At 45.9% G+C, this 27646-nt stretch overlaps 2 protein-coding genes across 3 annotated transcripts in view; both read right to left on the bottom strand.

Annotated features, from left to right (window-relative positions):
• The window catches only part of LOC119449520 (PAN2-PAN3 deadenylation complex subunit pan3-like), a 51446-nt gene extending 50363 nt beyond the window's left edge, over positions 1-1083 (bottom strand). Inside the window, exon 1 of one of the 2 annotated variants that reach the window (XM_037712705.2) lies at positions 721-1083. In XM_037712705.2, the coding sequence (XP_037568633.1) occupies positions 721-901 (181 nt within the window). In that variant the 5' untranslated portion in view covers positions 902-1083. Of the gene's footprint in view, positions 1-451; positions 643-720 lie in introns of those variants that run through there. The other variant, XM_037712706.2, reaches the window with a different exon arrangement.
• Positions 1084-1586: 503 nt separating this feature from the next.
• Positions 1587-27646, bottom strand: part of LOC119449517 (pre-mRNA cleavage complex 2 protein Pcf11-like) — a 71766-nt gene continuing 45706 nt past the window's right edge. Inside the window, 9 exon segments of the mRNA XM_037712704.2 lie at positions 1587-2852; positions 3580-3615; positions 5177-5269; positions 7389-7492; positions 11374-11416; positions 12216-12399; positions 18040-18316; positions 21607-21811; positions 21813-22287. Coding sequence (XP_037568632.2) covers positions 2184-2852; positions 3580-3615; positions 5177-5269; positions 7389-7492; positions 11374-11416; positions 12216-12399; positions 18040-18316; positions 21607-21811; positions 21813-22287 — 2086 coding nt within the window. The 3' untranslated portion in view covers positions 1587-2183.

Raw genomic sequence — 27646 nt, 5'->3', positions numbered from 1 at the left:
CGTCTCTTTATTTTAGACGGGAGGAGGAAAGGTGCACGCTTCAAGGCCTTCAGTCCACAACTCTTGACAGTGAGGTCCCCTCTAAATACGATGTCTCAAAAAGCAACAGATAATGCGCTTTTGGCAACGTCAGCTTCACAGGTTGCAAGCGGAACCTATGCTTCGATTAAATGCGTTTTAAGCTCACCACCCCCACGCGCCGAGCCCTCAAATCCTATGCCAATCGCACCATACGCCAAACCACTGAGGGCCAGCTGACGTTTCACCTGCTTGTGATTATCTTATACGACCTACAGACCTAACATGACAGTCCTTACAGTGTTCTGGTCAAACGAAAACATAACCCGCGGTAAACAAAGGCAGCTGAAGCTTACGGCTGGCACAAAAACAAACAATGGTTGTTTAGCCTAGACAGACCGCAAGACTCTCAAAAGCATATATCTGAACTTACTTGACATTGCGAGTCCAAAACAGAATGCATAAATGTTTAAAGTCAAATCTTTCGTTACTGCGCAATTTTTCACGAAATTGCGATGGTCACCGCGAGTGCGGCGACTTCGAGCGGTCTGTTGTTGTAACGTGCAGCTGTTCACGACCAGCGGTGGTGGTGCAGTGTGGGGAAGCTTGCGCGTTGCGCAACGCGGGTTTGACTCGGTCACGCAGTCTGCCAGCAGTCGATATGACGCACAACTACGGCGCCGCGCCAACGGATGTTCTCACCTTCGGGTGTCCGCACCATGAGTGACAGCTGTGAATCACGTATTCCAAGATCAGTGTTCAAGCAAGCAGTGGTAGACGGTCCGTGCAGGAATTGACACTCGGAACCGTAGAAACAAGTTCCCCCGGTGGCGAAGTAGCGACATATTGCGGTTTTTTTCGGCCCTACAAGAGAACCGTTCATGTTCCCAAGAAAGCCACGGCGGGTTTCAGGATTTCATCTCAGCTCTCGTTTGGTCCATCAGCGCGTTTTTGTAGTAGTACATCAGCTCGTTGCGGCTACGGAAAGCACAACACAAACATACACAAATGCTCTAGTGTGCGATGCCACAGGCGATGCGCGCGCATCTCGGTACGTCAAGCGACTTCGTGACGTTGTGACCCCGAAACCAACCCTGAAACACCGAAACTGCCAAGGTTCACCGCTTGGCCACGCTGTGACGCCACCATCGCCCCGCAGCTTGTCGAGATCTTAAAATGCAGTGAAGCAATTGTTCTTAATATGCGGTATTTTTCGAACTAACAATGCATACGTACTTGCAGTGCATTGGAGCAGATTACAAGTATTGTTCATACCGAACTAGCTATCCGTGGTGCCCTACAAGATAGAAGTTGGACTCGGGCCAGCCGAAACTGAAATTGCTGCGCATTGTGCACTTACCTCCGCGGTCGGGGACGCATGGCAATTTCCCACAATCATATCTTCCTCTTGATCTCTCGTTGAGCGTGCGAAGTATGTTCTCCACTGCCATCAGAGGCAATATGATTAGGTATTAGATGTGTCAAGTAGAAAGCCACAAGGACCAACCGCCAACCACGGCAGGCCGAAGCCCTCGACATGGCTAGCGAAAAAGACATGTGGAAGAAACTCCCAAACAACGCCGATTTATTAGTATCATATGTGGTACATGCAGCACATCTCGCAAATATGAATAGTAGAAAAGAAAAAAAAAGCGTTAACAGAAGGCAACCCAACAAGCATTGAAGAAAGGTGACTCGTTTTTATTGTACACTTCTGTACACGAAAATAAAATTTTTACTTATTTACAAAAATTGTATATACAAAGGCAGTCTGGGTCTGTACAAAGTTCCATTTGTCCTATATCCGAGTCAGTTTTGACACCTTAGTGGGTTACACACCAAGAAGTATCAATGTACAGCGTCTTCTCTTGCATACGCCAATTTAGAAATAAAAGTGAATGACTGCTGCTCTTAATAAAACAAATTTCTTGCTGTACATAAATGCAGCATTCTGTACTCATTTTCAATAACCTATCAACTTACCTAAAAAAAAAGGCCTTTCATGTACATGATTACGTTAATGCTGTAGTGAAAGCACTGCCCAGTCATTAAAGAGAGGACTAGTGTAAACCTACAAATGAGCTGCGTATTTGTCGATGAACCCATGTGTGTGCAATCAGGCTAACCAAATGGTACAAGAGCTGCTGGCAGTAGCAGCAACCCTGTCACATAATGCAGCAAAGCCCTGATAACTCGTTCCCCCTTTGCACTGGCGGCAGTGACTGAAAACGTGGATCAGGAGTGGGTGGGCGGAACTCTTCGTCACTTGCTGACTCGTCGGGTGCAGGTGCCGGCTCGTTGCTGCCACCGCCCTCTGCAGTGTCAGACACGTCGGCAGTCGTAGAGTGAGACACAGGAGAGATCGGTGCCTGAATGCTCTCTGCTTTCACTTTCATCACAATGCCCCCAGTGCTTTTGACCACAACCTTTGGCTCGACTGTCTCAGGCGGGCGCTCCTCTTCGTCATTGTTCTGTTCAACATCACTCAGAGACACCCCAAACTCCCCAAGATTATCAACTACCACTACGGGATCGTCCTGCATATCGCCGCTAGCATTGTCATCTTTTATTGGCAATCCCCCCTTATCACAAGTACCATCGTTACCCTCAGAGCCGTCCTGTGCTACGGCAGCAGTTTCGTCCACTGCCATTTCCTCGGGCGGCTTTTCGTCGGAGACACTCTGGTCGATGGGCTTCTCATCAGCCGTCGCTTCGCTGGCAGCTTCTTCCTTGACGCTGGGGTCGACATCCATGGCCTTATCTTCTTCTTGAGGGACAGCTTCGGCCTGAGCTTCTTCAGTCTCCATTTTGACAGGACTAGGTGCTTCTGCCGCCTGGAAGCGCCGAGGGTATCAGAAATGGGGACAACTTAGAGCAACCCCCCACCCACAATGGAGTTGGCAGCTTCACTTGGGTGTCTTCCCATCCCCATATTTCTCAACTAAAGAAAGGAGCCCGTTAGCCTAGCACTCACATTTTGCATAATAGCTACAAGTGCACTGTCACCTCAAACAAGAAAAAAGTGGCAAAAAAAAACTGGTGCTTCTTACATATACTGTCTTTGCGTTACTTGAGGCACGAATAGGTAAGATAAGAAACAAAAGGAAATAAAAAAATACCCTAAGAAAAATGGCACAGCCAAAGAGCCCTACCAGTTCCAAGCACACAACCTGTGTTTGGAGCGCACCAGAAGATGCTCAAAGGCCAGTTGGTCTCTTCTCGTCCTTGCCTTTGCACAGCCAGCCAGCAAAGACTCAGCAATAGACATGAGCCAAGGCATTTTTTATTAGCCTCATTCAATGCAACAGCATTTTCAGCTCAAAAAATGATGGCCAATTTCAAGAAAACAATAAAAGGAAAGCACAGGTGGCAATGAGACAAGAAATGAAGAACTGCCATCAAGGACTTCATTCTTCCACTTTCCACAGCAGCAGGAATAGAGGCACAAGTCATTTGACTAGAAAATAACTGTTTACTGAACTTAGACACGACTTTAACGTTATCTGAAAAATGCTGCAGAGAAAGTATAGCCAACTCAAAAAGTAGAAAGCAAAAATTTACCCTTTTGAAGTCTTCATAGCAGGCTGGATGGTACACCTGCCAACAGAGTAGTACATCACTGTGTTAACAAACAGCACAGCGCACAAGCATGGTCACAAAGTGGGACTGCTGGCAGTGAACCAGTGAAAGACACAAGACACACCAAAGAGCATAGGACAGGGCACAATGTCCTCAGCCTTACACTGTGCTGTCCACTATGCCTGTCAGTATACTAATCAGTAGTAAAATTCCATCACTAGCTTAAGGGGCCTAAACCACTCTGAGCTCAAAACTTTTTTGCAATAGACCAGGTTACAGGTATTTCATGAACAACAAGGTAACCGCCACAGTTTCTCGATTGCATTCACTACCATCCATGCTCTCTCCTCCTCACTGCATACTTTCACCAGCTCCATGCTGTGCAGCGAAAGGTATGGATGGCATCAGCACACCAAAAAAACAGGTTCCTCCGTTGTGCACCCCTAATTACCCTCCGCACAACGCCAACAATATGAACGCTTTATAAAAGAATCAGTGGTGCACAATGGGCAAACCCCGCTCCCACCTCAGAATGCACAGCTGGACCCCATTACGTTGGTGCTATTGTCCCTGGTCGGTCAGCTAATCAACAGCTTTTACCCCGGTGGCATCACAACATGTGAAGAAGGAACTGAAAAAGCCCAAAGAGGAGCAGAAAAATGTTTTTTGAATTTGTAGCTTCCCAGCTGCATAGTGCTGCCCTGTTCATGATCATCACAGCATACTATAGGCGATGCGTGTTTATTTAAAATGAGTAAAAGAAATGTCGGAGGCGGTTTAGGGGGTCTTTAATACTCTGCACCAAAAAGCACTGAACTACAGATAAATAACACCACTGCCATAGCTTTTGGAAACTTTCCATATGGACTTGCCAAGCCTCCTCCTGTCAGTTTGACTCCCTCAAACAAAACAGCTAAAGCTAGTCCAATTAGCCAGAACTACCAAATGACATAAAAGACAGGCAAATCGATAAATGTTTACCATTACAGTTGAACCCGGATATAACAAACCCACATATAACAAATTATTGCGTATAATAAACAGCAGTAAAATCCCCTCAAAAACTTTTGCATACATTTTTATTTTATATATCGAAATACCTATAGTATAATGAACTTTTTTGTGATCCTCTTCAGATTCGATATATCCGGGTTTGACTGTATATCCTGAAATACAGGTAAACTTAGCACTTCAATGTGAGTCAACTTAATGAAAGCCAACAGGTTTGCACAAGGTTGCAAATGACAACCCACTCTTAGTGGCAATTAATGTCGTCACCACTGCCATTACAAACAGTGGCTGCAAGTGTCAAAATTATCAATGTTAAGAAATGCTGTAGCAGTTGACAGAGATGCTCATGGACTTGCCCACATCCATCTGTAGCTTTTGGAGCCTCAAAAACTATAGTACACTGGAAAGGCTAATCAAGACAAAAAGGGCTTTTATGTGAGGCTGAATCATGCATTTCACAAAGTGGAACAGCGCATGTCCACAATGCCTTTGTCTCCACCTGATGATGCATGAAGGGTCAAACATTAGCAGTGGCAAAGCTATTAAAAGGAGAAAGAAAGGCACTTGCTTTATTCTCGATGCGAATGGCATCCCTGAAGTGCCACTGCTCCTCCTCTTCCGCCCAAAAAAGCTGGAAAGCCTCTTCACAGACAGCACAGGTCTGGAAAATAAATACAAGTCCACTTGAGCAAGGTTGCCTACCATCAAAGTTCTGTCTCCATTGCTTCAACCCACTTCAGAAAGTATTCTGTATTCAAGCTGATTTAGCATGCCAGTAGAAACATACTGCACATGGCGAAGCAGCACAACATGCTGGCAGTGCATCTCATTCTAGTTATTTTCCTTACACCAAAATTTTAATTACATAGGAACCCCCCTAAAACAAATTTATATTTTGTATACAAAGCATAGGCCTTCCAAGGTCGGCCATTGCGGACCAGAAATTACACAACAGATGATTAACATGCCACTTAATTTATAGATGTGAACCTTGTGCAACGTCCAAGGACTATGTTGAAGCGACTAAAAATTTAATTAAAACTACAAACTGCCATGTACTCTTCCTTCCTCAACAAATCAGTCACTAGGCCATTTGTAGAATAAAAAGACAAGTCATAATACAGTAGACTTCTGTTAATTCGACTATAGTTATTTCAAATTTTTGTTGAATTAAATTTTGACCAAAAGTCCTGGCTGACGCTCATACATTTATAAGCGCCTAAACTTTCGTAATTTCGGTTCTAAAATTGGCCTTCACAGGATAATTCAAACTTGACCAGTCAGCCCCCAGAAAGATTTTCAAGCAATAACCGTAGCTCACAATGTGTGATAACAGTATTTATGAAATTCTAACATGCACCATTTTTTTTTTTTTTCAATAAAATTGGGACAAAAATTTCTGGCTCGGTGCAATCGGATATGAAAAGAAAACAAACTTCACAACGTTCCGTATAACAGCAATGTACTGCGGGAATGCTGATTTTAACATATCGCACAGCAAAGCTGACTTTAGGAAACCGGCCACCATTGTGCAACACATATAAGACCCATGCCCATCTTTCTTGCTAAAAAATCAGGTGCATGTTAGATTTCAACTTTGTTCAGGAGCTTTAATGCTATTTCTATGCTAGTTTTCTACATTGGACACACAGAAATTGGGCGTGTGTTTCATTTGTACATGTGTTAGATTCGGGCAAATACTGCAAAATGAATCAGTGGTGTGTTTTGGTGTTTTATCTGCATCTTATTTAATTTCACCTGCCAGATAATTTGTTCAATTATCTACAAGGGACTAACAAAATGGAAATCAACTGCAATAATATGGAAGTCGACTGTAATAATGAAAAGGAGCAAATAAGCCAGTCATCCAATCAATCGGCAAATGCATAAGCTTTCTGTATACAGTCAATGTCCGATTTTTCAGACTTCCTAAGGGCCGCAAAAACATCGAAAAATCGGGCAGTCCGAAAAAACGAACGCATGCCTTTTACTGCCCCCAAGGTCTCAAATCATCCCAAGCACGTCCGAAATAGCTCTGACAGCCTGCCAGTACACTTATTAGGTGTATCGTAGTTTTAACTGTGATAGGAGACGGCGGGTGCAAGCGTGTATGAGGAATACATACTGTGTCCCGTGACAATTGCCCCTTCCCACTCTTGGTATGCTTCACCGCAATACTTTGCATATGCTTCATCGCATAACACTGCTGTATTGAGGTGAAGCTGACTTTCGGGAACCGACATTATGCAACGGGCCATGCTTTCAGAGTTTCCAAGCCATTGGCGATGATTACAAAGGCGGAGTCGGCTCCATTGCAAACAGCGGCAAATTGTTTCAATGAAAAACATGGCACTGAACAGAAAGAAGCTTGGTAGCAAACGTCGAAGTATCCAGGCTAGCACTGCCGCGGTGGTGGCTACGGCTGCCAGCGGATCTGTGTGCGAGAGCACCAGTTCAAGGAGGCGAGATAATCAAAATGGCGGCGGTGGCAGCTACGATTAATGCCGTTTCACACCTGCGGTCATGGCAAAAACTCCAGAAAAATCGGACGGCGAAGGTTTTTTGAGTCCGAAATTTCGAAGCTTTTTATACATTCACTCTATGGGGTACGTGGCGGTCCCGCGTAGGCGTCCAAATTATTGGGCGTATCCGAAAAATCGGCCATCCGGAAAATCGGGCGTTGACTGTAGTTTAAAAAAAAGGTAAGGAAGAAGCATTGAATGCTATCAATTATGACATTTTCAAAAAGATGAGTAGCTTTAAGACATGCTAAGACGTACATTGCCAGTCTCATCTCCAGAAGCAGGGACACTCTTGATTGCCATGGGCGAGTTGCTGCTCTGGTCCTGTTCCACGGTGGCTTGCTGCTCAAAGAAGCTCCTCGCTGACAAAAGCAAAATTGAAAAGGTCACGACTGGGACTCTTGTAAGATGCATGCAACGTGCTTGCATATGAAAATATTTCACCAACAATCCCCAATTGTCACCAAGGGTCCTTGCCAATTCTGCCTAGAAGCAATATGTTGCACGGGGCAGCTCTGCTGTGACCCCGAAGCAATAGGCCTTTTTGATTCAGCTGCACTTTCTCAGTCAGTTCACGGGAGAGCAGTGTGCAGTGGGGCATGTGTTCACATAGTCCGAGTGCAGTGCAGCAACTGCGCGCCTCGTGGCCTTTGATAGTAGAGGAAAGAATGTGCAGCAACGAATGAGCTCTGTCATCCGATGCGGGCAGTTAAACCATTTTGACAAATTCACACATTGAAATGGGAAGGCTATTTTCTTTTCATTTTCGCAATTATCTCTATTGTGGTACTGCTACACAGCGCGAACTAAACGGTGGCCATGTATGCTACATTTTTCATCATAAAATGCATTCCAATAGAAAGCCATTTATCCAAAAGCAATTCAGCTCGTTACAAAGCCTTTACCAACACGTCCTGACAACTATCCAGGCTATCCAAACTTGCACCTCGGTTTCTTATTCCACATAGAGTGATTGCTGTAGCTAAAGTGGAAGATATTTATGTCCGCACACCATGAATCAACTAGCGCTGCACCATATCATTTGCTACTAAGAGCTTGAACAATGCCTGCACTTTCAAAGTAGGGTAGTACAGGAGAAATATGAACACGCGCTAAACTGGCTCTTGCACGAAGTCAAACAAAAGAGTGTGGTGCAGGCAGTTAGTACTGCCCTGTCAAATCGAGGACAAAATGCTACACTCCCTGAACTAGTGGAGAAAGTGCTGCCAAATCAAAGAGACCAAATGACAACTGTTAGGATACATGTTTGTCAAGTACAGTTAAACCTCGATATAACCAACTTCAATACAGTAAAAGCTCGTTAATCTGAATTCCGCGGGGATGCTATAAAAATTCTAATTATATAAAATTCGAACTAATGAAAGTCAGAAAATATCATTCGGTTAAGGCGCGTATATAGTCCGACGTAGCGTGAGCGCACACGCTACGTCACGTTGGCGGCAACAGCGTCTATAGCTCAACACACTGGCACAGCCAACATAACTGGATGCAGCCAACGTGGTCCGAGGTGCCCGACGTTGAGATGGCTCTTGCTCATACGCACGTTCTTCGTGCCAACTGCGCCGACCCACAACGCATTGTGGAGGACCATGGAGGAAAGAAAATAAGCTTTTTCCTTCCTCCATGTCGCCGACGGTCGCAGACAACCGTTCAAAGCTGCGTGTGGGTTGGGGATTGTTCTGCGCATGCTCCAAAGATAGCAGTCGACGGCGCACGCAACTATCGTAGCATGAATTACTGCAAGTGACGCTCACCCACGCGCCGATAACGTCGGCCTATAAACGGGCATAGTCTGATGTCATCGGCGCGTGGGCGAGCGTCTCGCTTGTGGCCAGTCACGCTATGCCGCTTGCGCTGCGCCAGCCGAAATGCCGTCTCCTCTATACTATGAAGCGCGCCGTCGGCTGCTCTCTTCGGAGCATGCGCAGAACGATCCACAACCAACACGCCACTTTGAACAGCTGTCTGCAACTGTTGGCGAAGCATGAACAGAACATTGTAGAGCTACCGCCTCGGCTGCGGGAGGTTGTGGGTTCGAATCTCACTGCTGCCGGGCACCTACTGGTTCAAATGGGCACAAGCGTACCCTGACCTGGTGTTCAGCTTCCCTCAGGGGTGATACGCTTGGGAAAGGAGCCTGCGCCCTCAATTCCCGTCAAAACCCTTGTGAGCACAGAAAAAGGTAATGTTTGGGTGGCTCCCATGGCGGCCATTTCCCATGTGGCGCCCCAAGCACCTATTGAGCTGGGGATGCCTTCGGGTTGAGGACAACCACCTCTTCCCAAGCGCGTGGAAGTTCCATAATGGCCGAGCACCAGGCTGGGAGCGCGCTTGTACCTATTTTACCGTTAGGTACCCGGCGGCAGCACTTGCCTCCCACAGCCGCGGCGGAAGCTCTTCAACAAGGCCATCTGTGGTTGGACAAGAGGCACCCAGACACAACTCCTGAAATCTCTATTGGGCCCTCTTTCGAGATGTGAACCTCCACAAGAGCTGAGCACCAGGCCAGGAAACATCTCTACACATTAGAAAAACATGGTGGGTTCCCAACGGCGCCGGGATTTGAGCTCGGTACCTCCCGCTATAGGAGGCGGATGCTCTACCTCTAGGCCACTGCTGCGTTACTCTTGCGCCGCATGAACGGGCGCAAAAGCACGGTTGCATGGTCCGCGCGGTGACACCAGCGTGGCCAACATGCTCCCGCACACTAGCACTCTATCCATCCACAATGGCGCGAAGTTCGAATTATTGGTGGAGGTGCGGATGTCAGTATGGATTAGCGGGATGTGTTACATATTGCTTTCAATACATTGTTGGATGGACCGCGTCGGATACCTTGAATTATTCAAAAGTTCGAATTAAGGAGCTTTTACTGTATAATGAAATTCTCAATATAACGAAGTATTTACTTTTTAAAACTTCTTGTACATATAACATCACACATTTTGAACCTCAAGATAATGAAATATGTTTATACACACTTCATTATACACACTTCATTTCATTAAAACGAGATTTCACTACCGCCGGGAAGGAATAATCAAGACAAAGAATGGAAACTTCCGCAGACACAGATGGTCAAATTGTGGAATTACATGCGGGTGCTTGCAAACCTAACTCTCAAATCTCCCACTGGGTGACTGAAGCAGAGCACGACAAGATTTTATTGTACCTCGCACGCTGTATGCTTTAGGTGCAAGGGGAAAAGCATGCGTGGGTGAGCTGAGAAGGATGGTGGCTTGATGAACCTCCCTGCAGAAGCTTGCGGTAACGCGATCAAGCACAGGCTAGTGAACGAGAGGTGGAGTGAGGCATAAGTTGGTGTGCATCTCCTGTTACAGAGCAGCCGTGGCTGCGCATGGCTGTCACGGTGGCCAAGAGGATACGCAGCCCGTGCACATTACTTTAGAAGTAATTTGCCGTGCACACAAAGACTGGGCGAGCAGAGATGGCGTGGCATCGTGTGCTGTCTTCCCGTGTGTTTACTGCTGGAGGTTGTGTAATCTCAAGTTTCGGAGATACGTAGAAGCAAGAGGCAGAAAAAGCATTCGCTCCCCAGAAGCGTCGTCCCTCTGCGAGCAGCACTCTCAGCCACAGGGGCAGAAGCATGGCCGACTTCGTACCGCTGATGTGAAGATGTCGTCGACATGGCATAAAACCATATCCTTTGTAAAACGATATCGTTTGTTGCAGACTCTCAAAGTCAATATAACATTTTTCTCATCCAAATTTTCTTGTTCCGATTGCTTGTTATTTTGCAAAATTTCACAAAACACTTCTATGCAACAAAAATCTATTGGTGACTGTACTTATTTATTGCATAAGAGATAAAATTTCAACATTATGAAATTTTGATATAATGAAGCAAATTGCAGATTTTACTAACTTCGTCATATCGAGGTTTAGCTGTATATGAACAAATGTTGCTGCTTCGAAGAGACAGAGGCACTGTCGCAGACAATGTATACAAGACAGTGTTGGCAAACATTTAAGCCCAATTGCACAGGACCTCTAATGCAGAAGACTAGGCCGCTATCTTGTATGCATTCGAAAAGCCAACGTTTGGTTTCACCTCACGTGATTGGCCTAGATTGGCCTGGAACGTGATATCGGCACGGCCAGGGCAATTGCGTGAGACAAAACCGGACATCGGCTTTTCGAACACATACAAGATAGCGGCCCTGTATTGGCTTAGGCAAAGGTGCATGAGTAAGAGGCATACCTCTTTCTTCCAGATCTTCTATCTCTTCAAACTGAATCCAATCCTGCAAGAATGAGTAAAATAATTGAAGACATAGTTGAAACCAGCTAAAAATGAGCTGAACATAGCAGAATCAATAAATAAGCAAGAATTCAGTTATTAGTATTATATTTTAACAACCGGCATCCAGGAACACTATCAAAGGATTTGTTACGAACAATGAAACAAATGCAAAAAGCTGCCCCATTTCCACCTTTTCTAAACAATGTTCCAAGGTCTCCATTATTCCATAGTATACAATGGTACTCCAAAATCAGAGTCAAAATGCCCCGTAATTTCCAATGCAGTTTTCCATGACTGCACTTTAACATGAAATCTCTGCACCAATGCTTACACAAGTTTGATGGGAATGTAAAACCATAGGAAGACTGGATTTCCTCATTTATTGGGTGCACAGCATAGTAGTAAAACACGAGCAGCCAAGACTACACACACACATGTGCACAGGTCCACCCCTTAATTTTCTGACCGACTACATACTGAGGCTGCGGAAAACTTGAACATTTTCATGCTGTTTATGTAATGGTACCTTCCACCAGCACCTACCTGCAAGCATCTTGGAAATGAACAGTGCTCTCAGATGCCTAATGTACAAATTGAAAGGCTTTTTCATTTATCAACACACCGCCTCAAAGCGTTTCAAGCAACTCTGCAACTGCCACAGCAAAATAAAGGACAGCTTTCTGAAGCACAGAGCGTGAACACAAGGGTTCCACTATGCAATCATGGCTGAGAAGCGCCTGAGATATATATAGAGTTAAGTAGTCAAGAGAGTTCTACAGCTGCAGACACCAGGGACGCACCTCCACCTCGTAGAACCACTTGCGGGAGAAGGCCTTCCGGGCGCCATCCTTGTCCCTGCGATTGGCCCTGAAGTGCCAGTCCAGGTGCTGTCGATACTTCTCACACTTCTCGTCCGTGAAGCGCAGACCGCAGGAGGCACACTGGGTGCCCACATGCAGGGCATTGATCACGCTCTGATGCTTGCTGCAGGGAAACGCAAAGTTCACTGTCATGACACACACATGCTTGGCAAGGTCCAACACAGCAATAACACGTGGTACACAAAGTGGAACAATGATAGCTGCTGCTGCTATCATAGTTCAAGACCAAAAAGAAAAGAAAGGAAAGGGGAGACGGAAACACTGGTTTCCTGGCAGTGATATATTGAAGCAAAAATTTGCTTCATTATATCAAAATTTCATTATGTTGAAATTGGATCTTATGAAAATAAGTACAGTTGCCAATGGATTTTTTTTGCATAGGAGGGGTTGCGAATTTCCATAGCAGTGTGAGATCACCTAATTTCTGGACTGCTGGACATGGGCATACACCACAAATGCTGCTGCTGTCCTTAGTGCTCTTGAGCTTGTGCTTGGGCCAAGGAGCATTATGGCAACACACATAATGCATTGGAAGTGTTATATAAATGTTAAAGGGCTCCTCTTAAAAAATAGTTGCAGTGGCTTAGCTCGGCTATGCCAGGATATACGTAGCGTCAGCAAAGGTTCAGCTGAAGGTCCGAGTCGCACATGCGCTTTCGCTGAGTTTCACAGTATATTCAGTCGATTGGCGAGCCTTGACGTCATCGACGGCGCTTTGTTGTTGCTGCAGGGGTGGTCGGGCACGTCGCTCAGCCTCCTGGCGACGCCGCTTTGCTAGACGTTCGTCCCTTTGCTCCAGTGTCTCCGCAGCACGTTTAGCCTTCTTCTGTTCATTCCTCCTACGTTCAACCGCTAATTGCCAGGCAACTACTTCGGGATCCGATGAGTCAAGCTTCTCCGTTCTTCTGCGCTGTTGAGCAGCATTTGCGCTCTCCTTCTCCATGGCTATACCACACTGGCAAACGCCAGTCAGAAGCGCAGCGGCTCCAGCGCAGTGTCAGACGGCGACTGCACAGCAAGCGCGCGCCAGCGCCAGTGCGTCTACCACGGCTACGACGTCACTCCTCTGGAATGCGCAGACCGGCGGCGGAGTGCGCGAGAGGTGCCGGCTCCGGTGGCTCCGGTGCGCAAGCCGTGTGACATCACTGATCCTTGCGCATGCGCAGCACGGCTCTTGATGTGCCGCGCGAAACGGGCTTGGCTAGGCCAGTGTAGCTAACGCTACAAAAGCCGCCACTATTTTAGCACCTCTGTTTAGGTGAAGTGGAAAGCTACTGCCTCTGTACGTACCAGCCAAATACAGAGGCCGACATATTTCCTCAGCCAGCTTGATGTTGGCAGCCAAAAGCGCAGAATGCAGAAACTCCCATCCATATGACATCACAATGGTTGTAACAACAAACCAGTATCTACATCATTACCTACATTCAAGCCAAATGAGCAGCAAAATATGTACCAACCGGTATGTACATTTAGAAGGCATGTTTTAAATTATTGCTTTCGTGTCATGCTCTTTCATATTCGCAGCATACTAAAGCTAGTAAAAGTTGCAAGGCTCTTATGGTGTATGAAAAAACTATCGCTGACTTGTACAGTCAAAAACCTCGTTAATATGTACTACTTACTGGGAACTCAACATAAGCATGCACTAAGCAGTAGTAAGAACTTATTGCCAAGTACAAATTTGAGTCTCTTGACATGCACCACCATTACCAACAAAGAAATAAATGCGATGCCACAGTAATTGTTACCTAAAATATATACTCCTTTCTTTTTTCCAAGGTAGCAAAAATATTTCAATACTATCGCACAACTGTGTGATACTGCAAAAACAGATACAATAAAGCCTTGTTAATCCAGATTTCATGGACTTCATGGGCCCGAAAAAGATGTCCGAATTAACCGAATGTCGAACTATTGAAGGTATCAAGAAAACAATAAGCAATTGCTAACTACGTCAATGAGCTTTTATTTAATGAATGAGTGAGCAAGCCCTGCTGCTATTTTGCACAAAAGCAGAGCGGAAGCTGAAATTCTCTTCATCCTGTGACTCATTGGCTCTCACAGCGGCGATAGAGGCCTCGCGACTTCCTTCGCAGCATGAACGCGGCGCGTGCCTTCATTTGTGACACACTTTGCGCTACCGCGCACACATGCCGATTATGTTCTCGCCAGTGAGCTGAACACCAACAGATCGTCCGTCCATCACGATGTAGCCAGTGCTCTTCATCGTCGACAGCTTTGCACCGAGTCAAAACGAAACTGTTTGCCACAACCACTGCGCCTATCGCGGCAGCTATCGACACGATTACGAATGGTGACTTTGCGGTGCTGAAGGCACGCAGCCGACGCACGCACCGAAGTCAGAACGAAACTACCGTTCACTGCAACAACTGCGGTTTAAACTGCGGTCACTATCGACGCGATCATAGATGATGACTACGCAGTTTTTTAAGCACGCGACTAACGTGTGTATCGTGTCAAAACGAAACTACTCTTTGCCGCAACCGCTGCAGATGAAACTGTGGCCACTATCGATGCGAACATGGATGGTGACTACGCAATTATGAAAGACCGCGGCTAACGCGGTGTTATGCGCGGCGGTAAACACAAGAATAAAGGCTTTAAAGGCACAAATAAACATGAAGCATTCCGGCGTTGCTGTAATTCAAGTAGGATTTCTACTGATGACTATAAAGATGCAGACTCTGCTGCTTCGTTTCGGCTGGATGCTAACGCAATTTTCGCTCATTTGCGTCGCACATTTGCGGTGTTCCTTGCTCGCCGAGCTCCGAAGGTTGTCCGAATTAACCTATGTGTGGCCAAATACGTCCGAATTAACGAGAGTTTGATTGCATTGAATAATGCATACGCCAGCCGTGACCAGAGGACGAGTCCTTACCCGATTTTCCGAATTAACAGTCTTGCAGATTAAGTGGATCTCATACTCACCAACACATTTCTGAGCTATGTATTTCCTCACACTCATGCACACTTACACTTGTAGACACTCACTCCTACTCACACCCACTTGTACACATTAACACCTAATCGCGCTCGTTGTTGCTTTCATTCACATTTACCGGCACCCGCTCACGCTCATGGTCACGCCCACTCGTACTCACAGCACTCAGTCTTATACATAGTACTCAAGTACACTGACTCACTGACAGTCACACACCTCCATACGTCTACTGAAACTTCCTATCACTGACTTTCATTTATATGTTAACCAACACTCACTTCTGTTCTCAAGTCCACTGACTAATGCTCTATCTCAGGCCTGTAAATTGAGTGTGGAGCAGGTATGACGCAATCTACTCGTGAGTGAGTATGCCAACCTATGCTTATTAAAAGCGTGCAGCACGCTTACAACAGCAGTTACAACAGCAGTTACAACAGCACTATGCACTACACCACACGCGCTGCCGACCAGATAAAAGAAGATGCTTATCACGATAGGGTTGGTGGCGATGAGTCATACTTGCACACCCATCGGTGGTTATATTATTTGCAGAGGCCACCACCACACCTCCGTGCATTTCAGATACTTATTCTTACAGTAAAACCTCAATAATTCAACCCTCGTTAATTAGGAAAACTGATAATTTTGACTCGTCCACTGGTCCTGGCAGGCGTATGCATTAATTAATAAAAGTGACCACTCCATAAAAGCTAAAAAAGTGAGCTGAAAAAGCACAACTCCATGGAAGCCTAATACTATAGGTGTAACGCAGCGCATTTTTAATCACGATCAAGCCAGATTGGAATTCAATTTCTCCATTGCGATTGGCTCCTTTGCACGAGCTGTGGGAGGGAGGGGTCTTGGTTTGGGTGACTTTGGGCATGCCGGGCACGCAGAAGGCAGCGCGGAATAACATTTGTCTGTTCCGTTGCGCACTACTTACACAGTGCTGCAGCCCCCATCTATGGCACCGTTGCAGCTCACCGCTGACAACGCGCTGGCGCAGAATGGAGGAAAATGGTGCGCCAACGAAGAGGGTCTATCGCTTGCTCAGCGCGAATAAAACCGCCTGAATAAAACTGAATCTTGCCGCCGGACTCAGCGAGCGCGGGCAGGTGAGGAAATTCAGGCCTTATCCGCGTCTCCCTGTTGGTGGAGCGGAGTTTCGTGGTGGCACTCGAGCCATTTCTGTGGAAACAAGCACGCGAGCATCCGTGTCTTTTGTTTTCATAGTCTTTTGTTTTGACTTGCGCCGGCGTTTTGACATTTGCTCTTGATTGCAGTGATCGTGGATCCGGTGATTGCGATGATCGCCATGCTGTGCAGCGCGATCGCCACGATCAAAAACAGCAAACTGAGAGGGTAAGTGGTGAGGGAAAACGTGTGCAGAGAGAAGGAGAGGCCAGGAGGGGAGGGATGTCACTACCTTTAATTTATTCAAGGGGCTAAGGCGCAAAAGGCACTGAGTGTTGCCATGAGTGCAGACCTGCTTACCGCAACACACCGGCGTAGCATGGCAGAAAAGGTGGCGTCACCAGCTACACCACCACAATGGCGCAGCTAGCGACAAAGAGGGTCACTCGCTCACGCAGAGCAGAGCGCTTCACTTGGTACGAAAGACACTGAACGCCACCATGAGTGCACACACGCCCTTTGACACTTCTAAGCGGAGCAGCTTACCGGTATGCCTCGAGTACTAATCCACTTTAAAATGCATGCACTTGGGTCTGGACAGGGAGAAATTTCGAATAAAGAGATAATTTGAGTAAAGCGGCTTTGTTACAACAAGGGTTTAGTGTAATTGGAATGTGAGCGTAGTAGTGAAAAAGCATGTCTACTTGGATGGAAACTCGGGTCTTGAGCCGTGGCCGAACAGGCCACACTGCAAAGGAAGTCGTGAAGCCCTCGCCGCTGTGTACGCTAATCAGTGAACAATAATTAAAATTTCTGCACTGATTTTGTGTGAAATAGAAGAAAGGGCTGCGGATTTATTAAGTAAATAAAATTGGTGTACTTAGTGGGTATTTGCTTAATGCCTTTGATACCCTCGATAATTTGACATTAGGTTAATTTTGACACTTATTTTGGTCCCGTGAAATCCGAATTAATGGGGTTTTACTGTATAGACATTACCACAATCATGCCACAGCCTAATTTATTGGTATGCTGGTATCTGCGCTTTCCAAAAAGGTGGAAGATCTTTTGCGGCACAGCGTTGCGTCAGCCACACCGCGAGTCATGACAGCGCAGTTATCCTTTATGCAACAAAAGGTAATCGTGGAATGCACTAAATGGTAGGCATACGAAGAGCCACTACGGCAGTCAGCCAATACATTAGGCTCTATGCAGACTGGGTCAGGGATTTGTCGTAACTACGTTTTAGCCGTTGGTATGTTTTAAGCTGGCATGTATTAACGAGGCTTTACTGTAATAGTAGTTCGAATAAAATTGCTACCATGAGCCCTCACAAGATAATGGTAGACGCTGATAAAAACAGTAAAGCTGAATTTTCCGATGAGATGCGCTATTCAGGAGTGGTTATGACATTTCCCAGTAGCACTCAACAATGTTGAATGTGAATCAGGTGATCACATTGAGTAAAAGGGCGGTATACTAGCTTTAAGTTAAAAGCAGAAGTGGCCGTATAACCACACTTTTTTGTGTCGTGTAACAGCACAAATGTTCAGTGAGAACTGAAAATGTATGTGCGGCAGAGAGACTATGCACCAACAAGCGGGCAAACCATGCATCGTGCCTGCAAAGGTGATAAGCTCTTACATCTTGAGCTGGTCTGTCCTGGAGAAACTGAGCAGTGGGATGCCTTCGATAGGTTTCTTCGGCTCCTGTCTACCGTGCTCTCCTCGCGCCCTCCTCCTTTTCTTCTTCTGCAAGTGGCCACCCATTGCCATTGGTTGGTACTGCTCTGCAGACTGGCTTCCGGCTGCATTCCCATTGCCTGTACTTTGCTTGAGGATGCCTGCAGCAACCAGCTTGGAGAAGAGTTCGCCCACGTTCACATCCAAGGCCGATGGCTGAGCTGGTGCAGCAGTTGGATCTGGAAGAAAAATTTGCTGCCGCATGAACACAGTGCCGTAAAATGTGATTCACAAAATAAGCATTCTCAAGAAAAGTTACTAACTCTTACTACTGCGACCACTTAGCATGTAGTGTTGGTCTCTTTAACAACAAAACTGTGAGGCGCCTTATTACATACTGTCATCCATGGATTCTTTGTGTAGTAAACGACAGCTGTAAACGACAGCATAACGACAGCTGTAATTTGCATGTACCAGATGCAAGGATGGAAATGTTACTGTTTCAATAGCTTGTATCTTGGTGAGATGCTCATCTGTTGCTTGCCCGTTGACTGCACGTTGTCAAAGCCTATTTAGCATGATATACTTCGTTGTGCACTGTAGTGGCCCTTGGAGAGAAAATCCACAAACAAAAGTCATTAAAAACCTAGCAGAAATGTTGCAGAATCCAAGAAAAGAAGTATAGAATCCAAGGAATGTCTGCTGAATCAGTCTGAATCCACTAGAAGCATGCACAAGCAATCTATTCACTAAACAACTCTAAAGCAATAGAATGGAAGAAAAACTTAGTCCATCAGTGAGAGCGAAGTCATACTAGGGCTATAGTGCCCAAATTTACCGGACAGTGCCCTTAACGCCTCTACACCCATCCCGAAAGAGCAATAGGAGGAATCCCTCCCCAAGAGCAGCAATCTTCAAATTCAACTCCAGGCTGTCCAGAGGGCCCATGACATCGCGACGGGACTTGGTCTCCCAGTCCCATCATGGGCGGAGCCACCGACTTAATCTGGGGGAGCCTTCGGCTCACCTAGATCTCAGTTCCTCAGGACTCAAATAAAGTTCTTGTCATGTCATGTCATGCAATGCCTTAGCTAGTGAGCTATTGTTCGAGTGCATGCAAGTCAGAATTAGCAACCGAATTAGCAACAGGCTACATAAGCCACCTTTTGTGCACTATAAAATGACAGCTGCAAATGAAGCAGACAAATAAACAAGTGACCTAAAGAAATAATGCCTGTGTCAACTGTGTAGAGGACAAAGATGCAGATAATGTTGAACAGGAGAGCAACACACTAACAGGTGTTGCTGGCAAGGCCCTCCTTGTTCTTAAAATGACTCAAGCAAAAAACAAGCCTGCGTGATCAAGTAGGTGAGAAAGCAGGAATGTGCAATGACCTGCAGCATTCAAGGAGACAGAGTCCTGGCTGATTCTACCGAAACTGCCATCCTGCACCAACATCTAGCCATGCATATGTATTGTAGTGCACAAGTAAAAAAGAGACATTCAATAAAACGTGTGCACCAATGGATGTTATCTAAGAAAATATTTGGTGCTTATACAATCAAATCTCAATATATTTACTTGAGCACTACAATACTACACTACATTTCATTATACTACTTCATTATATCCATGCTCATTAGAGCATGGATATAATGAAGTAAATAAATCTTTCTTGCCATTATCAGCAAGCAACAAATCAACAAGAAGCCAATCCTCAGTACAACGAACCTCAATTTGCAATGTAATGCAATGAACAAAATCTGAAAACCGTGTAACTTTTTTCAGCAATTAAACGAAGTAATTTCGTGACACTGTTTCGATTTAACGCAGTTTTTGGACATTTCAAGCATGGTTGGTAAATCTAGCAAACAACTACGGAAATGTTTAGGAGGCAAAAGTTACTTGCAAGCGTCCTTCCGCATGAAAAGTTTCAGTGTTCGGCAAAAACTTGCGTGCCAAGATGCACTATGAGTCTGATAAAACTACAAACCTTATTTCGTGTAGTTGTCTCTTTGCTACCGCCATCCATGCTCCGCCATTCTGGCAAAACGGCAATTTTTTTTTTTTTCCAGGACGAATATCCATATTTTTTTACACTTTTGATGATAATTTGTAGCTGCCATCTGATGACAGCTACGGGCACTAAGAGCGGTCAGCCATGGCGCCCAAGATTTACAGCGCCGCACGATGCACCACACACAAATGTTAGACACCGTTAGCTACGCTGATGCATTGCACTCAGTGCAATCTGCACCACACGCGCTGGCGCTCATAACCGCGATATTATGGCCCGACCTTCTAACGATTTGTTTATAAGTGCCTACTAACAAGATATTATCCACCAGAAGTTTTCTGAGAATTTGTGAAATTATTTTTACTGCTGAAACCTCAAATCTAAAGCGGCACGTGGCTTCCGAAATCAACTTCCTTATTTTTTCATGAATTTTGATGAAAATTGGCACAAATATTTAAAATGTCTCCTTGATGCTTCCATAAATTTTGAGAGTGATACTTTGAATACATATTATTCAGCAGAACGTTTCTGCATTGCACGTTCTGGAATGCCTGGGGGGCTTAAAAATGCAATGGAAAGCTCGTTGAATGTTGACTACATAGCTAAATGAAACTAAATGAAATTGAAAATTTGATTTTCAAGAAATCAAGTGTTTGGCCATTTTTTTGAGATGCAAAAGCTGTGTCCCCCTTAAGTTTTTCGCTGAAAGTACAACTTCATTAATCAAGGTTTGACTATGCCTATAACGAACATCAAATTAGCAAAGGTATTTTCATGTCAGATGCTACTTCATTATAGCAAGGTTCAACTGTACCTATTTCTACATACAAGATAGAAATCAGCAATTTGTTGGCTCATTTTTTGGTTGTGTTGTCTTAGACTTGCACAACCTCTCATGTCAAGACCAAGGAAACGATGTAGAAGGCCACTTCTAAGCGAAACATTAGGTCTAACCCAATACAACTATAGCTGGACTACATGAGCAACTTACAACATGGATGAAACCTGAAAACATGAACAGCGACACATGGTGGTGCTTTTGAGGCTTTCCAGTACATATACTGTGTACTGTAGACAAGGCTTCTGTGGCCTTGTCTGAGGGAGAACTAACATATCTCAGCAACCGTCATAATTTGCGGGAAATCTAAATCTAATCGGTGTCTTATTTTTGCCCATGCGCAGTGATCTACCCTTCTTTTCTTTCTTTTTCTTTTGGTATATATGTGTTCCTTTCTGAATAGAGAATTCAGTCGTCAGTCAGCGCTGGTGTGTGTCTCCCTGTCTCCCTTCTTGTCTTCTTCTTGTGTTTCTTTTTCGCTGTTCCCCTATCCAGTACATATGCACTAGTACTGCTGTGGCTTCCGGCTTCTCCTACTATGATGACACAGTAAGATACTAGGGATGGATAGTTTGCACAAGCTACATTTCAAGCCAGACATAAGCCCATGTAAGTGATCAATGTAAAAAAGGAAAGAAAAAAAAACTCGCTGTGCAAAGCAGACAGCGTGTACCTTGTGATGGTGGCTGCTGAGGTGTGTGGCCATCCGTCTGCACTGCTGGGAAGGGGCTTGGCAGAGTGACTGCTGGCATCTGTGACATAGCTGGTGATTGCACTGTCTGCAAAGCAGGCGGCTTTGTCAGAGGTTGTTGAATAGGTTGCTGAAGTGGCTGTTGCATCGGCTGTTGCATTGGCTGCTGAATTGGCTGCTGCACCGGCTGCTGCATGCTGCGGCTGCTGCATTGGTTGCTGCATTGGTTGCTGCATTGGTTGCTGCATTGGTTGCTGCATTGGTTGCTGCATTGGTTGCTGCATTGGTTGCTGCATTGGCTGCTGCATTGGCTGCTGCATTGGTTGTTGCATTGGTTGTTGCATTGGTTGTTGCATTGGCTGCTGAAGTGGCGGCTGTAGGGGCTGCTGCATTGGCTGCGGCTGGCCTGCTCCAACCATGAATACAGGCTGCCCTCGGGCTGCTGCCTCAGGCCCCACTAAGTGTGGCCTGGTCACCGTCATGGAGGGTGGTGCAAGCGGAGGAGGAGGTGCTAAGCTTGATGCAAGAAGGGCCTGAGGGGGTGGCGGGGGTCCGCCAAGCCGAGGTGTCCCCATTGGAGGAAGGCCTGGATCCCCAGCAGTAAAAGGTGGCCTGCATGGCGGGAACTGTGGCTGCAGGAAGCCCGGACGAACTTCTCCAACACTGCAAACACATTCATGCATGAGATGGCAGCAATGAGACATGTTCACTGGAACTGGGTCCCACCCAGGATGGCTCGGCAGATATAACATTCGTAATCACAATGTTTTCATTCCCAAGGAGGCAGAACACATAAGTACTTATGTACTTCGGACAGTAAGAATTCCAAGTGTGTTAAAATCTCAGACAGCGAAAATAAATCTGGAACTCTTCACTATGGTGCCACCCAAAGCATATGCATTGCTTTAGGGTGTAAGAACTAGGCAATTAATCAATGACGCCCAACAGCTAACTTTTTGAGGAAAACGCTGTTTCATGCATTGAAGCACAAAGTGAACTGGAATGCTCATGCATTTCGTCGGACACTTTGAAAATTAATATCTCGAAACTGGTTCAGTCCTGAGAATTCATTCTAAGTGGATACGCCTTGCAAACTCGGTGCCTATAATTCGATTGAAAGATGTGCCATAAAATAATTAATTAAAAATGTTAATTAGCATAATTATGTTAATTATTCAATTAGGCATTTTGATTTCTCGTGGAAATAATGGCTGCCTCATCGAGTAGTTTAGATTAAGGATTATAATTGTGCTATTTGCCACAGGCAATTTTTAAAAATTTGGTGCAGCTAAAATAAAACACCCTGTATATAGTGTTAACCTTATAAGATTTGATCATTACCTTATTTTTGAACTGCGTTTTCACTAAATATTACGTTTTAGCTATGTCTTCAGTACCAGAGAAAAACTACAGGTGGCACGCGTGCTGTGTTAACGAAGAATAAAGTGTGGTTTTTGTGAATCATTCAATGTAATGTTGATTTTATCTTTACACCGAAATAATAGATGTGTGTTGGTACTAATGACGCATGGATATGCTGCTTTGTTCAAAATCTTGGTGAACTCATTGTTCTGAATTCATGCAAAACTCAAGGCTCACCAGTGTAATGTGTGCGGTTATAGAATGAGGTCTATACATAAAGCTGAGAGTTTTCACGTTACGTAGTGACGCTATGTAGTGGTGAATGTTCGCACTTACTATGCTTCGTTTGTATTGTTGTGTGATCAGTATATGCGATGTCATAGCGATGTGATGTGAGCTGACGCAATGGAGTACTTGGCGCAACAAGCCTCGACCGGTAAATGTTGATTTTTTTTCCCGCCGAGAAGTTGGCCCCGCAAAATGCAGATGGCGTTGCTGCACCTCCACAAGCAGCCATTGCAGGACGTATGGGCTTCTATGGCACCTTTGCTACCATATGTACATATACTTAGGCACGTCTCTCCCGTCACATGACGTGCCACATAGTTGCTTGACAAAGTCGTTATGCCGCTAGGTTCCGACTTAAGGGGGGACACTGCTATTTAAATAATGTTCATCATGCTTTTCATCAATAATAATGAAACTTCCCAGTCTTATTAAGATTTTTGTGCTGATTTCAAATATGTAATTATTTTTATGATAGACCATCTAGTTCTGAAGATAATTGAAATTCATTGTTCATCAGTTTCAGAAACAATAGAAAAATAACTACACTACAAAACTTTATGTTGGCACATGGCTAGGTACTAGAAAACATAAGGAACACAATTGTAGGAATATTTTTTTGATATAACAAATATTAGCAATTCTATAGCAATTCAATCTTCACTGTTCGAAATGTGGGCACTCTACTGCCTGATGTAAAGCAGAACTGAAAAATTTTAATGCATAAATATCAAAATCTGTTCCTAGAGTTGTGTGCTTTGCACACTCAGCTACGAGCTACAACAAAAATTATGGCTCTACGTGCCTTGAAGGCAGAGATATCGCTGCTGAAAATCAGCAAGAAGTCAGAAATCGGTGTTTTGAGAAAACGAGAAAAAAGAAATAAATTCACTTTTAATCAAAAGTGCAGAAAACATTTTGCAGTATTTTGCAGTGAAAGTGGCTAAAAGCCACCAGGAATGTAGTCACTCTGACTACGGCCACCCAAATGGCGTTTTTTGAAAGAATTATGCATGTCCGTAGTGGTCTTGCGCTTGTTTGCAGATGCCACTGCTCGGCGGCGGTCTTTTTCCATCATGCGTTTCGCGTTTGGTATTCCAGGGGTGAGGTGCAGCTCTTGCAGTATTGCTGCAGAGGTCCTCTCGCAGCCAGCGTTGAATCTCATAACTGCCTCAGCCACTGCGGCTTGCACTGTGAATAGTGAAGCATGTTGTTCCTTTGGAGCCAGTGCCCATATGAGGGAGTGGAGAGACTCGTTGCTGTTTTGAGTACTGCCCCGTTGGCACCGCTGAAGGAGCCTTTCATCAGACAGACGCTCATAAATGGGCAACAGGGCTTTGCAGACATATGGAGGCAAATTGTAGCGGTGCTTAGGGACTGCCTCACCCTTAGCAGTCGCTGCATTTTGCCGGCACCATGAGCTCGGTCCTGGTGGACAAAAGCTGTGGTCTGACACCATATCATTTGATGTTGTGTGGTGGTAAGTGGCCATCACTGCCTTTTTCATTCCCTGCACATCACCTTTGTGAGTCTTCAGGGCCCAGCCATAGTATTGAGTCAGCTTTGTGACTAGGTCGGCAGTCAATTTGCCTTTGCCACCAAGGCTCTCCAATCCAGGTCCCTTGTGCTTTGTGATGAGATTTCGCAAGCTTGTGCCCATCCGTTTCTGCACATGGTTGGTACAGTCTTCCTTTTCCACAGGAATGTACCCATACACTCTGGCGTCCTGCAGTGCAAGAAAAGCGCGGCTGTCCCCATCCGAGAGTAGGGTGGTGTACCTCAGTTTATGCCGTTGCAGTGACCTCTGGAAAAGGATAAGGGCAGCTTCAACCTCCATTTCGCCAGCCTTCTTGGAGGTGTTTTTCTGGCAGACGTGGCTCTCCTTCCAAGCTTTATACTTCGGGTCGTCATCCTTTGGTCCGCACTCGCAACCTGCGCAGAAGTTGCTGAGCACCACATAGTCGATGACTAACCCCGTAAACAGCTCTATGACGGCGCCTACGCCAATGTGGGATGAGTGGCCGCGCGTCATCCAGGAACCGTCGTACGACACGGCAATATTTCCGGGATTTCCAAGTTCTAACTCGTTATACAGTTCTCGAACCGATTGCGCGCACAGTGCCGTCTGCTTCTCGGCAGCAAGTGCCGCCGCGGGCGCCAACTTCTTCACGTACCTCTGCCACGTTTTGTTGTGAAGACCGCGGTGGGAGATGTTCATTGTTGCAAAAACATCGTTTAGCGCCGTTTGCCGATTCCCGGTGGCTTGCATCGCGCGCGCGGCAAGAACGTTCACAACGAACGGGTTGCTCTTCTGGTTGCCGTTCACGCGCGGCGAGCTCCACGACCACGCGATATCACCGCAGCACACGCACGTGATAACGATCTTTATCGCGAGGCCATATTCTCGTTCGCTTTTACTTACAGTCACGCTACCGCCGCACGCCTTGCACTTCACAAAACACATCAGTGCATTCACGGCGTCCAAACTGACGATAGCGAAGCATGCCTCGGTGTCGACTGGTGCGGCCGCAACGTCGTCAGCGCGCGTGAGGAAATCCAACTTCCGCTTCGTTGCTGGCTTTGAAGCAAGAACTTCAAGTTTTTCTTGCGCAATCACCTCCCTCTGCAGCAAATCCGCACGCTGCAACATTACAGTGTCACGCCGAACGCGACCGCTGTCCGGAACACTTTCACTCGTTGGTGAGCTGGCTAGGCCTACTTCGGTACCGTCCGCGGCTTCGGCATCACTTGCGGTTGGCGGCGGACTATTCTCGATGTTTTCCAGGAGAATGGAACGCTTTTGAAAGTTATAAGCTGATCGCTTCTTCTTTTTGCCGAACTTGTGCCTCGTGGCGAACTTCCCCGGTGGATCGGACATCGTTGCGCACTTGTCACAAACCTGCAACTGAGAACGAGACGCGGCGCCGCGTCGCCTGCGGAGGGGAGCAGACGACGGGAACATCGCGCAGCCAACCACAGCGCGCGTTTCTGATCACGTGCGCTAGTCGACGAATGGGATCGTGCGTTCGGACTTTTTTTTATCCCCGGATTTCAACGTCACCGCCGAGCCGGCGGAGTCACTTTTCGCGGGAAATTGAAGAAAAAAGGCTCCTCTTGCCAACGAGACCAAGATGGCCACGATCGCGCACGTAGAAAAAGAGCTACGCGCCGCAATAAAAAGGGCTGTTTTTGCGCGGAATTCAGCTCATAGTGATGTTATAAATTGATATTGCGGGCAAAATACTCTTCCGCGAGATTGGAAACTTGGTGAATTAAAGGATTATAAGCTGTAGATATTGAAAATGTCGTTTTCAAAAAATAGCTTTTTTCGTGATTTTTTCGCCTCAAAGAGCCGTGTCCCCCCTTAACATTCGGGGAAAGCGTCCGCTTTGTGGTAGGCGCGGCAGCCTCGCACGAAGCTTGTTAAACAGTATAGTGGCGGAGTTCTTGTTCCAGTCTCAGTAAAGATTTCGAGATATCGGCATTTTTGCCCAAGAATACTTCGAGATAAAGGGCAATAAATACATGGCATGTATGGAAAATGGTTCGGTGCCGCAGAAAACTTCGACTTAGCCGATTTTTCGAGATGTGCAAGTTCGAGTTAACGAGGTATTCCTCTATGTTGATACCAACAATACGCCATTTAAACAGCCAATCGTCATATACGCGGGCAACCAGCCAGGTGGACCAACGATACGCCGTTTAAACAGCCAATCGTCATATATGCGGGCAACCAGCCAGGTGGACGAATGTTGCGTTGGGTTTTGGAAACAACTTCCTGCTGCAACCAGTCATCCTCACTTCTTGGCCGCCCTAAAACAACTGCATGTCTCTACTTGCATGCCGCTCAGCGTCAGCACCGCGCGGCCAGTACATTTCTTCATTCTCGGCCCTGGGCCTCCGGCCCCCACGTTGGTGACTGCCGACACTAGACACATGCTGTTAGTTCTGAAAATGGCTTTCAGCTTGCAGAGCATCCGAGTCCGTTCCCACTCACATTTAACCACGTGAGCATGACTGAACGCATTCAGCGCAGACCCACAAATTGCACAGCAATAAGTATTGCGCGCCACTGCCACAATGGGGGTTCGTTCTGCAAGGTGCGCATGTGGTGTGCGGTTGCCGTGCGACTGGCTGCTAGAGGCAATTTGCGTGTATTCGCGGGCTTCTTTCATGCTCGGAAACACACTTTTATGTAGCACGTAATGAGTAACAGAAAGCTATACAGGGATTTTTCATGCTGCTCTACAATTTTCTCAATGACACTTTTCAACTAAATATAATATTTGATACGTAGCGAAGGATACGACTTAGATACGAATTAAGACTAATTAAGTAATTAGTCATAATTAGAATGCAAAAAATAATCAGAGTA

The sequence above is a fragment of the Dermacentor silvarum genome, chromosome 4 (assembly GCF_013339745.2).
Source record: "Dermacentor silvarum isolate Dsil-2018 chromosome 4, BIME_Dsil_1.4, whole genome shotgun sequence".
Taxonomy (NCBI): Eukaryota; Metazoa; Arthropoda; class Arachnida; order Ixodida; family Ixodidae; genus Dermacentor; species Dermacentor silvarum.
Note: the sequence above shows the minus strand (reverse complement) of the source record. Positions and strands in the feature narration are given on the sequence as shown.